This window comes from Scophthalmus maximus, chromosome 2 (assembly GCF_022379125.1).
Source record: "Scophthalmus maximus strain ysfricsl-2021 chromosome 2, ASM2237912v1, whole genome shotgun sequence".
Taxonomy (NCBI): domain Eukaryota; kingdom Metazoa; phylum Chordata; class Actinopteri; order Pleuronectiformes; family Scophthalmidae; genus Scophthalmus; species Scophthalmus maximus.
In genome coordinates this window covers 9,158,975-9,171,909 of record NC_061516.1, presented here as the reverse complement: position 1 = coordinate 9,171,909, position 12,935 = coordinate 9,158,975, and the positions used below count along the sequence as shown (strand labels likewise).

General features: G+C 43.6%; 1 protein-coding gene across 4 annotated transcripts in view; it reads right to left on the bottom strand.

The window, feature by feature from the left end:
* Window positions 1-12,935, bottom strand: part of dscama (Down syndrome cell adhesion molecule a) — an 83,389-nt gene that overhangs the window by 21,483 nt on the left and 48,971 nt on the right. For 3 of the 4 annotated variants that reach the window (XM_035627032.2, XM_035627034.2, XM_035627033.2), the window contains exons 4-11: window positions 9,972-10,118; window positions 9,091-9,369; window positions 8,612-8,887; window positions 7,810-8,106; window positions 6,192-6,467; window positions 4,698-4,976; window positions 4,262-4,381; window positions 3,252-3,431 (exon numbers count right to left, since the gene is read on the bottom strand). In XM_035627032.2, the coding sequence (XP_035482925.2) occupies window positions 3,252-3,431; window positions 4,262-4,381; window positions 4,698-4,976; window positions 6,192-6,467; window positions 7,810-8,106; window positions 8,612-8,887; window positions 9,091-9,369; window positions 9,972-10,118 (1,854 nt within the window). Of the gene's footprint in view, window positions 1-3,251; window positions 3,432-4,261; window positions 4,382-4,697; window positions 4,977-6,191; window positions 6,468-7,809; window positions 8,107-8,611; window positions 8,888-9,090; window positions 9,370-9,971; window positions 10,119-12,935 lie in introns of those variants that run through there. The other variant, XM_035627035.2, reaches the window with a different exon arrangement.

Below are 12,935 nucleotides of genomic sequence, written 5' to 3'. Positions count from 1 at the left end.
TCAGTGTGTAGGCTACTAGAGGGGATTTTGAAAAGAGTAACAGGCTGAGAGCAGAAAGGTAGGAAAGTGCCATGTGAGACACGCAGCCAATGGCAGGCTTACACCTACAGTGTACATCCGGTGGGTCAGACTGATAAATCAAGCTTCACTTGGGTAGCCAATGATACACAGCGAAGATCAAGCTATCCATCACATGAGTACTTCAGCCTGCGTCCGCTTGTGTGCCCTCTAATTGGCTCCTAAGCCTCTTAAGTAGCTGCCACTGCTCAAGTGGTGTAGGCTGGCCTGGATAAACAACATAAAGACAGCACAGAGTGTACATAACATCACAGTGACCGACATCACCGAGCATTACAGCCTCATGCGTTAGGGTGGAACTCATAAAATGAGTCCAATGCGACGACTTCAAATTGCTACGTCTAACCAGTCCAAAAAAGATATTTAATTTATTATGACAAATTTGAAATCTTCACATTGGAGAAGCTGCAACAAGAGAATGATTTAAAAGGTTAAAAAAAATGCTTAAATAATTACCTATATGATTAACCAATTCTCATATTGATTACGAAACTAATAGTTTCAGCACCAGTGAGCAAATCATTATCACAAATGCAAATAAAGATTAGGTTAGGTGAGAAATCAACAGGTTTGGGTGACTTGCCACTGAGAGCTTCTCCACAGGTTCCATGGTCTATCACTTTGCAGCCATCGACAGGACACTGTCCAATCAACAGTGAAATTCTGTCTCTGAGTGTTCTGGTGATTGCCATATTGTCTATACTGTATGTTGCAGCACACGCATCCTGCAATATGTTAGTTTCACTCCAGTTGGCCTGTGGACGATATATGATATATAGTATACATGATATATGATGTTGTAATGATTCAGAATGTTGAAATTGAAATAAAAAAGGGCTTATCAACTTAGAGAATGGAGGATTCAACCAACACTAAATAAATGGTCAAAATTACATTAAAGGGGGGTGAGCGATGTTGGAAAAAGACTAATTGTTGTTTTTGTTTTTTTGACCACACTGGTCGGGGCTCAAAACCGCAACCTCGGGCATGGGAGACAGAGTGATGACAACGAACTGCACACTGTTGTGTGGAGCGGTCCACACCATTCTTTTGTTTTCAATTTACAGAGCCAGGGGTGTGTAGAAAAAGCAGATTTTTTTTCAGCGCACACACAAAACTGACAGCTAGCGGACTGTGAGTGTGTTGGATTAAAATCGCCTCCAGCCCCTTTAAGTATTGAAGGATTTTAGAGGAAGTCTGTCGTTCTATTTATAGAACACATCATTTAGGCAAGCAGAAAATAATCACTGGCAGCATCCTAAAGTGAATAACTGAAAATTGCAGAAGTACTTCAAAGGGATATTTTCAAAGACATGTAATTGTGATTTGCACTTGAATGACATAAGGGACGATAGTGGACACACACACACACACACACACACACATACACCGGTGTTGTAGTCGAGTCACCAACTCGCGAGTCCGAGTTGAGTCCCGAGTCCCCAGTGTTCAAGTCCCAGTCCAAGTCTGCGTCACCAAAGACAAGTTTGAGTCGAGTCTGAGTCGAGTTCGGCTCCCCAGTGTTTGTGTCCGAGTCCAAATCAGTCAAAAGAGGGTCGACAAAAATGACACAGCTTTCACCATTCAAAGGGAGTTCATTAACTGCTTGTCATGGCGTGACAGATGTCTGTAAAAATTAGACGTCGTCCCAGATTTCTCCTCAATCGTACGCCCACAAATTGTGCATTTAGCGGAGCTCTTCCAGACGTAGAGGTGAAATCTGTGAAGGCAATCCTCCTTCCGTCCCGCTGCATCTTCTAAATTTGTTCACAGCGTGGGGCGCGCTGGATCTGCCCTCGCAAGAAACTATAACCGACTAAATTGACAGACCTATTAAACATATGAGTTGTCAGGGACTTCATCCACCTTCGAGTCCGATTTCATGAAAGCTCAAGTCCTTTTGCATTAATCCTCGAGTCAGAGTCATTAATGCGCGAGTCCGAGTCGAGTCACGAGTCCTGAAAATAGCGAATTGAGTCAGACTCGAGTCCGAGTCCAGGACTACATCCCTGACACACACACACACACACACACACACACACACACACACACAGTGAGAGAGAAATCAACAATCGTGTGCATTAGACTGAACTGTATCTTTGTGGAATTCAGATATACATTATTTGTGACACTGGTCTGTGCTATAGAGGAAGAAATGAATGTAGACTGTCAAACATATGCTTTTAGCATCTCCCTTTTAGAGAATCTGAGATGAATTGAATCATGTATTAGACTCTCATGGTTTATAGTGCTCTGTCAACCTGGAGAGGGCAGTGTTCCTGTTGAAAGAAGTGAGATATCACGAGATACTTATTATCATTGAAATGTTAAAGGATTTCACAAATTAAAGTGTCAGTTAAAGAAACTGCTGGATTTCACACATAACATGTAATAGCTGATTTTGAGACTCGGCAGCTCAATATACAGTATACAGTTTACACTGGAAGGGCATGAAGGGAAGGACATGAATGGACATGGACATGGACATTTTATAAGATATGAAAAAGGGCTGTATCTCTCATAAACAAAGGTAGGATGAACTGCAGTATATGAAGGGTAGGACCAAAGAAAACAGAGAGAAAGGCACAGGGAGGAGGGTAACAGGCATGTTAACGCATTCCCCTTTCAAGCCCCTTTTCCTCCATCCCTCAGCCCTCTTTTCCACATGAAAGACCCTGTCTGCATGCAGAATTCAGGGCTTAATGGAGGGGAGATAAGTCCTTAGCCACACAGCAGATAAATGCTGTACTTTCTCCAAAAGATGCGATGGGCATGGCTGTGTGCGTTGCTTTCGTGGGATTCATTCAGGCAGAAAGCACAGAGCGAGCACCATGACGGCATCTTGCTGGTGGCCTGACTGTCACAGACAAAGACCACTCCAGATCCACTCACTTAACCTTTGGGCTTTAGTGTGAATGCTTTAGTTTAATGTTACCAGCAGCACTGAGCATGACAGTGCTGAGCTCACAATCTAGAGTGGACTAGACAAAGTTAGACTTGATCCTTTCTTGTGAACATTTCTCACTAGAAGAATACACTACATATGAGCCATAACCCTAAATACAGAGAACATCTAAAGCAGGCATTATCGTCTATACTACCGTGCAAAAATAAGATGCATGTTTGAATTTACCCTCATGGGTTTGGAAAAGTGCCGTTTTACTTAGACTTACTTTTGACATTGAGATACATGGACTTGCTGACATCAGCTCCGACATCATTGCTGACTCTACACAGGTAGAAGCCGCTGTCTTCTTCCAGCACATGCTTAATGAGCAGAGAGCCATTGACCAGCACCTCAACCCGAAAGCCAGAGTTAAGGGCGATAGATTTGAACTGAGGGACCCCGGCACCTGTCATAGAACAGAGAGTGAATGTTAATAGAGTGTTAGGCGGAGAAACATACACTGGCTCGCTATTTTCTCCATTCTTATAGAAATGCTTAGAGCTAAGTTTAGAGCTAACCGCAACTCAATCACCTCTAAAATATGACTGCTATATTAAGGGTCGTGCATCCATTTTCTTTGACTTTAGCTGAGATGCTAACACACATTCATTTTGTATTGATTGCCATCATATATGTTTGAATTTCTTTTGACCATTTTAGTCTGTAGAAAACAAATTCTTCAAAGGCTGCATGAATCCCAGATACGTTATTTTACCACTGAATGCAATGAGACACATTGCCCCTAAATTGCTGCCAGCTGAACTAGAAGTCAGGGTTAAATGTTTTGCGGTTTGTGTCCTTATGATAAAAAAAAGGATACAAAATTGACAGTTATACATCATGAAGAGTAAAGAATGTCATAACGGACACGAATGTGAGCAATGCAATCGAAGCAATAAAGAATCTCTGCGACTGTGTCCAATAAAATAGAATAAAAAGCTTTTCCTTGAACCAGTGCTTGTTTGGTCTTCAAGTGGTTGTTTTTATGCAAACAATCTCAAGGCTGTGGACATTATGTTTGTTGTGCTGACATTCATCTACCACAGAGAATACGTTTGCCGTAGGACAAAGAAATCTTAACATACAACTCAGCACGACTGTCAAAGGAGAATAAGAGCAAGTTTTCCAGTGAAAAGCCTCTAAAAATGTGAGAATCCAAACCTGTGAGGAACCCTAGCGTTATTTCAATATGTATAGTAGTGTGTGTGTGCATGTGCCACATATATAGTATATTACCTTTAGAATACTCCCACTGGATGGTAGGAACAGGATAGCCTTCTGCTGAGCAGTTTAGTATCACCGCCTTTCCATAGATGCCATCCTGGTCCTTAGGTTGCACCACAAATTTGGGAGGAACTGAAAAACAAGTAGCCATAAGATTCATAGGTCATATTATTGTATCCAGGTTTAAAAATAAGGACCATATTCTGTTCAAGGGAATAACTGGCGGAACAGCTTCTAGTCATTTATAAAATCTGACACTGACAATCACTTGTATCTTATCTGTCATTAGCATTTGCATCCGTTTCTCTGTCAGACTTGTACATTTGGTGGTAAATGATGAATTATGCCTGTGTCTTCTGATTCTGTGAAATTATCCCCCTACCCTTCGCCTTTTCATTTTTCCTCATCACCTCCATTCCAGCTCATTAATTCTCCTTCCCTTCCTCACCTCGGACGATGAGCTGGCTCTGGTGCTCCACGGCGGCGGCCTGGTTGCGTGCGATGCAGGTGTAGTTGCCGTTGTGCATCAGTGTGAGATTGGAGATGCGCAGGGAGCTGGTAAAGTCTATGTTGTCTATGGTGACACCCAGGCTGGCTGGGATTGGACGACCGTCCTTCTGCCAGGTGATGAAGACGGGCTGGTCTCCGGACATGACCACACAGGGGATGAAGACTCGCTGGCCAATGGAAAACCGAGGGAACTCAAATGGGTGGATGGTAGGTGGGACTGTGGATGAGACAGGCAAATTAATGGTCCCTTTAGGAGCTTTACTTACTTACATACTGGGTTAGATGTCTATGATTTAGATTCAATTTCAGCAACACACAACAGGTTTACGACTTCAGCCTCAGAACCTCAGCCATGATTCTGAGGTACTTTATGAAGCAATCCAAACTCATTAGTAACATTTCTGTCTTTATCACCATCTACTCCATATTAGAACATTATGTTGTGATTTTGCAGGAATGAGAGAAATATTTTATTACTTCCCCCCACGTAGAGCAGCTCAAATCTCTCTCAAACAACATGCATATAGCATTCTCTCTCTCTCTCTCTGGGGACACTGTAGCCATCGTGAGAACCAGATGCTTTGGAAAATTAATGATTTAAAATAACCTTGGAATAAGCGGCACTTCAGCGCTTATTTTATTCACAACAAAATAGGGATAATAGGCTCCTGGGGATTCCCTCTCAGCAGCGGTGGAATGCTAAGCAGCTGAGAGGCAAATTAGCTGAGGCGGAATGGCGGCATAGCTTTGTCTACGGTGTGTGATTTCCCTCTCGCACACTCGTTAGCACGTCAAGACCCACCAGAGAGAGAGAGAGAGAGAGAGAGAGTCGGTGGGGGGGTTGCCCATCCGACATTTCAAATTATGCAGCGTCACTGAAGGAAGGGAGCCATCTGAGGTTATCATCATCTGACTCAGCTCAGTGCCACTGCATATTCAGATGAGCTTCAGATAAACTGGCTGGGATGATGGAGATGGTGCCTTGCTATCAGTGATGTGCGTGTGGGTTTTTTTCACGGGTTGTGATACACAAATACCCCTTTGTATATCTGTGTTGTATATCTGTGTTGTCTTCTTTAATGTATCTTTTAAATGTGATGTACAGCATGTGTGCCAAATGTACAGACACATCCAGCATGTAGATTGATAAAGCGATTCTGTCTTAGTAACCGCAGACTGGGAGATGGACTACCATGAATGTATTCAACAAATACTTGGATATAATATGGTGTGTCATACCCCATCTCAAATAAATGGCCTAAGATGCTAACTTGACACTTGAGATTGGTAATAATCATGACGGAGTACACGAGATTACACGCAGCTACAGCAACTCAATCTCGTTTAATTTTTCTGAATGTTAGGCCCAGCTATATTATCCAGGGTTGAGTCAATTATTGTAAGCGAAGACAGATCAGACTGACGTTCATACCTTTCACAGTAACGTAGACACTCTGGTGTGTGGAGAGCTGAGGCTGCACCAGCACATTACACATATATTCTCCTTCGTCCACATCCTTCTGCACATCAAACAGCTTCAGGGTGCCGTTGTTCTCGAAGGCCCGCTGCCGATGGTTGTACGGCAGCAAGTTGGAGTCCTTGTACCACTTGATGGAGTAGTATGGGTAGCCAATAACACGGCAGTGGATGTACATATCCCGCCCAGCGATGGCAGTGAGGTTTTTCATTGGTCTGATGCTGGCAGGCCCTTGAAGGACACATTGGAGAGACAACTCTCTTAAAACGATTTAGAGGCAGGGGGGTGGTATAAATGATAGCTGTGCTGTGTTGTGTGTGTTTTCAAGACACCACAAAGTTTACATGCCTTGATTTATTCAAAGAGTAACCAATAGAAACATTACCAAGGATGAGTTTCAGACTGCCTAATTAAGTATCCTTGCTGTCCCTTAAGGTAAAGTGCTTAGGTACCTCAACATATCAGAGAACTCATTACCAGTTTCCACATTCTTCTCTGTTTTATTTTCTTTGACATTTCCTTTTCCTCTTCTCAGAACCAGGGACTTTCTGTAGTTTGAGCCTGAAGTGAATATTACCTTTTGCTCCAACCTCTTCGGTCCTGGCTGCGAATGCCTCTGACAAGCATTAAGAGGGAAATGTTCCTTTTCTCCACTCACGGAGCTATTCTCAAAACCATTACTTATGTTGCTGGCTTTCACTCACACTTCACACACATGTGAAAAACCAACAGAATAACCAATAGTCTTCCAAAGCTCAGTGCCTATCAGGGATATGGACTATTAGGCCTCTCTTTAAACCACTACAGAAGACAGTTTAACTAGGCTCTGTAGTGTACTTTGAGCACAGGCATACCCTGGGTTGCTACTCTCTTTAGCACGATTAAGGAGCCAACGATGTGAGAAACAGTCATTACACTTTCTCCACAATGGCACCTGTGGAAATTTATCTTCATTGCTTGGCTGGATTCGGCATCCATGGACCCTCGCTGAAGGGCCACAGGATCACCCTATTTACCCTCACAACATGCAAGAATGAACGCAATCAAATTAAACCAATCAGTGTACAGAACGTAACCCATTTCCTTCCAACCGAGCAATACTGATGGCCATGTACTATGGACAGAAAGCTTGAGTGCCCCAGTATTACTGCTACATGACAACAGCAATCCAACCAACCATGTCCCCATACAGAGCAGGCTGCACTACCACCACACACTGAAGCTGACAGTAAATCACCCTAATGGTGTCCCAGTACTATCAGCTGGTGTTGGGCAGGAGGCAGGCATTATAAAAGTTTATGCTGACACCAGTGACAAATGGAGGGAGGAGCTTCCACAGGAGGCTGAAGACCTACTTGTTCTATTCTGATCAAGTAGAAACAGACCAAAGCTACAACCACCCATCTGACAAAACATTTAAATATCTTGGCAAACTTACTCAGGCATTCTTTTAACATATGCACACCAATTCACTTTAAATATAGCCAATTGAAATGCCATCAAAGCAGAACAAGTCAAGGCATGTTGATGTGTATATGTGATGGTGTGCTGGAAGAGTTGATCTGACAAGCACCTCTTACGTTTATTCGAGCCTGGTAGGAAACTGTCCCGGCGGAGTTGTTGCAGATGCAGCGGTACACCCCTCCATCAGGCACCTCGGTCTGGCTGATGTTGAGGTGGCTGACCACATGGCCTTCAGCGTTGGTGTAGTAGGAGATGCGGTGGCGGCTGTCCCGTATCACGGGGTCATCATCCAGAGTCCATGTTACTCGTGGCTCTGGCGTGCCTTTCACCGTGCACGATAGCGACACAAACTCGTGGATGTTGTAGACCTTCTCACTGAATGAAGCCAGAATCTTGGGGGTGCCATCTGATCAGTGGAAGGAGATTGACATGGCAAGGAACATTTTATTAATCTGCATTGATTGCTCTCGTTATAGATACAAACAGAAGCGTATCTGAAGCCTTAAAAAAAGAAAAAATCCAAGAGAATCAACAATTCAGATTGATTTGCCTTTTCACTGCAATGCTTGTCTTTGCTGTAAAAAGCAGATAAATACAGCTCCTTTCTGTGGCTCCACAACATCATTGATTATCAATATTCTCCTTATCCTGGTGTGGTCATGGGAGGCAGACACTGCAGCACCCGCAGCTCTTGTAACAGTATGCGAGCCTCTTTCGGATAAAACTAATAAAAAGGATAGGCCTCGGTTGTGCTGCAGCACTCAAAACAAAATGCCCGGCCTTGATGACAGCATGGACATATAGACACACAGTTTGCATTCACATCTGCACACACAAACACCTGCACATAGAAAACAAAGAGAAAATACATGCTAGTTACTTATCTATATCAAAATACTGTACTTTCTGACCTTCCAGTATGACTTGAACGAGGTCCTGCGCTGACATTTTGCCATGTCTGGCGAAACACTGATAGGCTCCTCCATCGCTCTTGGCCATACCAGCCATGACCAGGTTCTCCCTGTTCTGGCCTGTCATGCGGACGCTGTTACTGGGGTAGATGAGCTCGCCATTGCGGTACCAGGACAACTGGTACTCCTCAGAGCCGGTAACACCGCAGGACAGTGAAACCTGGCTTCCCACGCTTCCCTTCACCTTCTGCGGACTCACCAGAACCTTCAGGGGCTCTGTAGGGTATAGGGAGTTTAGTGACTGCTTTTGACAGATAACTGGTTTATGTGGTCTGATTTGTTTCAGTAGTATAACTTTAGCACCTTAAAAACCTTTAGCACCTTAAAAATCTCAAGCATTTGCTTTTCCCTATTTTGAGGCATCATTCCACTGATACAAATCAACTCCAATTTCTTACCAAAAGTCAATGGGCACTGACCTTTTACCAGCAGCCTGCCAACCACCTCAGCATTGCCGTAGCCATTCCACACCTCACACACATACGTCCCCGTGTCACTGGGCTGGGCTCTCTCTATCAGCAGGCCTGTCACACTCTGCCTGAATCGTGTGTCGGGCTCCAGTGGCCGGTTGTCCTTCAGCCAGCGGTATTTGGGTGCGGGGTGACCGGAGGCCTTGCAGGGCAACTCCACTCGATGAGATGCCATCACCTCGCGACGCTCAAAGCTGTCTAGGATGTGGGGCGCTGAGTTGGTGGGGTCTGCAGGGGACGGGAATGGGGATGAGTTTATGGAGGTTTGAGTTTTTTTGCTGTCTGATCACTGTCTGACCAAACGCAAGGTGTGATGCATATGACTACTGGGATGACTACTTTCACAGGCTGAGAGCTACTCACGTGACAAGTAAACTGAGCTTCATGTGTACAATTGGTGTTGTGTCCCTTTAAATGGTCTAAGGTAAGAGGGGGAATTCTTTGTGCTGGCAAAGCTCTGATGACCTTTACCACATGTCATCCTCTCTTTAATTCATGTGTTTTTTGCTGTCACTCTGTATTCTACTCACACTGTCTAGATCTTTTTTTTTAACAGGCATGAATTTATTTCCATATGGTCCTTGTTATTTTGCACAAACCATTTCTGAAAGCAACCAAAATTAGCAGTAAAGAAAAAAAAGGAACCAGAAAAAGAACAAGTTGCCATACACATAATATAATCAGACTAGTTTTGAAGACATGGATGATTGACAACATTTTCTGTATTAAGAACAATGTATTTACATGTGTTGTGTCATTTCATGTTAGGTTTATTGTAACAAACCTTCATAAACTATTATACTATACAGACATTTAGGTGTTTGTCCTACCTGAGACAATGAGGCGGGCGCTATTGCTCTGCCGGGTCTCTCCTGTGTACCGATGGCGTGTCATACACCTGTAGTTGTACAGCCCGTCTTCCATTTGCACATCCAGGATATACAGGGCTCCCGTGGACGTGATGAGAAACCGAGACACTAGAAATAAATACATGAATCAATTATATTGACTTGCTGCACATCACTCATGTATGTTGGGACAGTTACAGTACAGGTCATTACAATACTTTAAAATGACAGCTCTCATGTAACTTGCAACTGCCTGTGGACAATCACCTAAAAGCTATTTATAGTTTGCAGATTTACTACAAAACAAATTGTTGGAAAGCATCTCCTGCCAGCAGACCACCTTCTCAACAGAGTGCTGAGTCCATTTTCTCATGATTCACTGACTCCCCACTGAGCGAGTACTCAAGTATGGCTCAAATATTAACTTTTGTGCCTCAGAATTACCACGAATATACACATCCTGGAGTCAAAGAAAATGGATGAAAAAAGAATGGCGTCTGTAACATTGTGCGTGACATGTGAAAGAAACAAACAAAGGATCAATATCCTCTGATTTTCATCCGGTGTAAGCAAGCATTTTAGAAAAAATCATATTCCTCAGCTACATGCTGTAGAGCAGAAAATGTAGTGTGTGTGTTTGTGTGTGTGTGTGTGTGTGTTCATTTTTGTGGACTGGAATCACTACCTTAAACATTCTAAAAGAAGAAAATACAGAAAATCCAATATTGAAGTCTCTTAGCAAATATTTGCAAGTCAAGTGAGGAACGCAGCGCTGTGTGATTGTAGTCACCAAACATCTGCTGCAGCCCATTTAGCTCGGCACAGCTCTGAGGCGCTGTGACAAGGCTGTGTGTTGCATAGCAGTGTAACACAGCTCGTTATCATGTAGCTCATCGCTCTCCTCTCTCTCTCTTCCTCTCTGACTCAGGGGAACTCTCTCTTTCTCCATCTCTCTCAGCTCCAGACTGAAGCACAGGCAGCCAGGGATCACAGAGCACTTTGATAAGGCATGGCTGCGCAGGTCGGTGCGCTAATATCATGCAAATGTTATGCAAATTTGTGTGAACACATGGACGCAGGGAGAGGTAGTCTGTGTTTATGAGGAGTGATGTGTACTGTGGCCTGTGGCTGCCGGGGAATTTCATGTCCCTGATGATGGAGAAGCCAATCTGAGGTGGGGATCAAATTGGGCCGCTGCAGGATGGGGGATTCTGGCAATATTGGTAGATATCATAATGTAGACTTTATGGGCTGGAGAATTACCCTCATTTAGTTCTGTCACGGCAGTTAAACACACATTAAGACTGCTTGTACAGGCCTGTGCACATTGCATGTTGAAATAATGGAAAGAGGCCTAAAAAGTGCTTTACATTTGGTGACATCTGGCAACTACAATTACAGCGTGCCCCTTTAGTGACAAACAAAAATATTTCGGCACAAAATAAGCAAAATCTTGTTTTTTGGGGGAAATCTTTGACTTCTGTGACAGTCACAGACATGGATGGATTGAATTACAGATTACCTCCAACATATTTACAGATTACATTAATGGTGCTATAGGAAAGGGATGACTGAGAGGACAACGAGAAATAAGAAGGAGAGGGAGAGGGAGGACTCCACGGAGGAGCGTGTCAAGGATGCTAGTGTGAGCAAGTGTTGACCTAGTTAGAAATGAGAGACCATGGATTTGATATCCTGAAGGGATTTTTTCAGCTTGTGGTCGAGGTGCTCTCATGTGTGACAGACAACCGGTGGTAAAATGAGGGGGACAGGGGAGGTAGCACACGCCCCTACTGTGTGTGTGTGTGTGTGTGTGTGTCTGCAGTCCTTAATCACTCAACACCGAGACGAGACACAATATATTATCAAATCTGAATTGTGCTGGTTGCGGTTGACTTTCATGGGAAAAGGAACAATTCTGCGAAAGCAGATATCAAAGGAAAGAGAAATGCAGGGTGTCTCTCCTGTCTTTCCTTTTTCCTTCTTCCCCTCCTTTTCCTCTGAAAGTAGCCTGGCGTCAGAAGTTGACGAGGCAGGCTCATGAATGAGCGAAACTCTCATTACTGCACACTGCCTGTCACTGTAACAAAAGGCCAGGGCTGGGAGAGGGGAGTACGCCAGTGTTATAAATGAGCATTAAAACAGACACATACTCACATGTGTTTACATGTGGGAGTGTGCGGTTGTCTCTTGTCTAGCAGTGAATCAAAATGTCTCTGGATTATTATTCAGTTTCTCGCTTTATGTTTATGTTTGATATAGGAATGCATTACTAAAAGGTTTAAATGTATGTTTAAAAAAATGTATTTAAGCCTCAATGTCTAAGCCACTGCTACTTCCTGACCCTGAGAAAATGTGTGTGCTGCTAGGGAAACTGCTGTCTGAGATGTCAAGGTTTTTTCAGCCTGTGAGGAAAAGTTACCGGTAATAAATACAATTTTCGGATTCTAGTGAATTCTGCACCTTACTGTTTGCAAACACAGCAGGGGCTACATTAAACATGAGTACAGTGAATATGAGCAAAACATTTTTCAGATGCTACACTAGAATCGGAACTGGCAGTAGTTGCTATTCATTTAAAAACACGCACAAATATTCAGGGTCACAGTAATTGATTATATTTTGGATTCCTCAATGAACCAGCTCATTCTCACTGCCAGAAAACACACCGTGCTGCACTGTGCTGTGCTGTGTGTGCATGTCCTTGTGCACTGAGGGCATTTCTGCGTGTGACCGCACCACTGCAGTTATCTCAAATCCCATTGGCTGGTGTGTCTGCATATTAGGGTCTTTGTGTGTGTGAACAGATTGTAGATGTTTCTATGCATGTGCGCGTGCTGCTGAGTGTCAATGTGTTTATGCAGCATACAGTTGCATGCAGGAACGGTCAATAATAACGATCGAAGGCGCTCCACTACGCTTTTCCCTGCTCCTCTCTGCTCCACC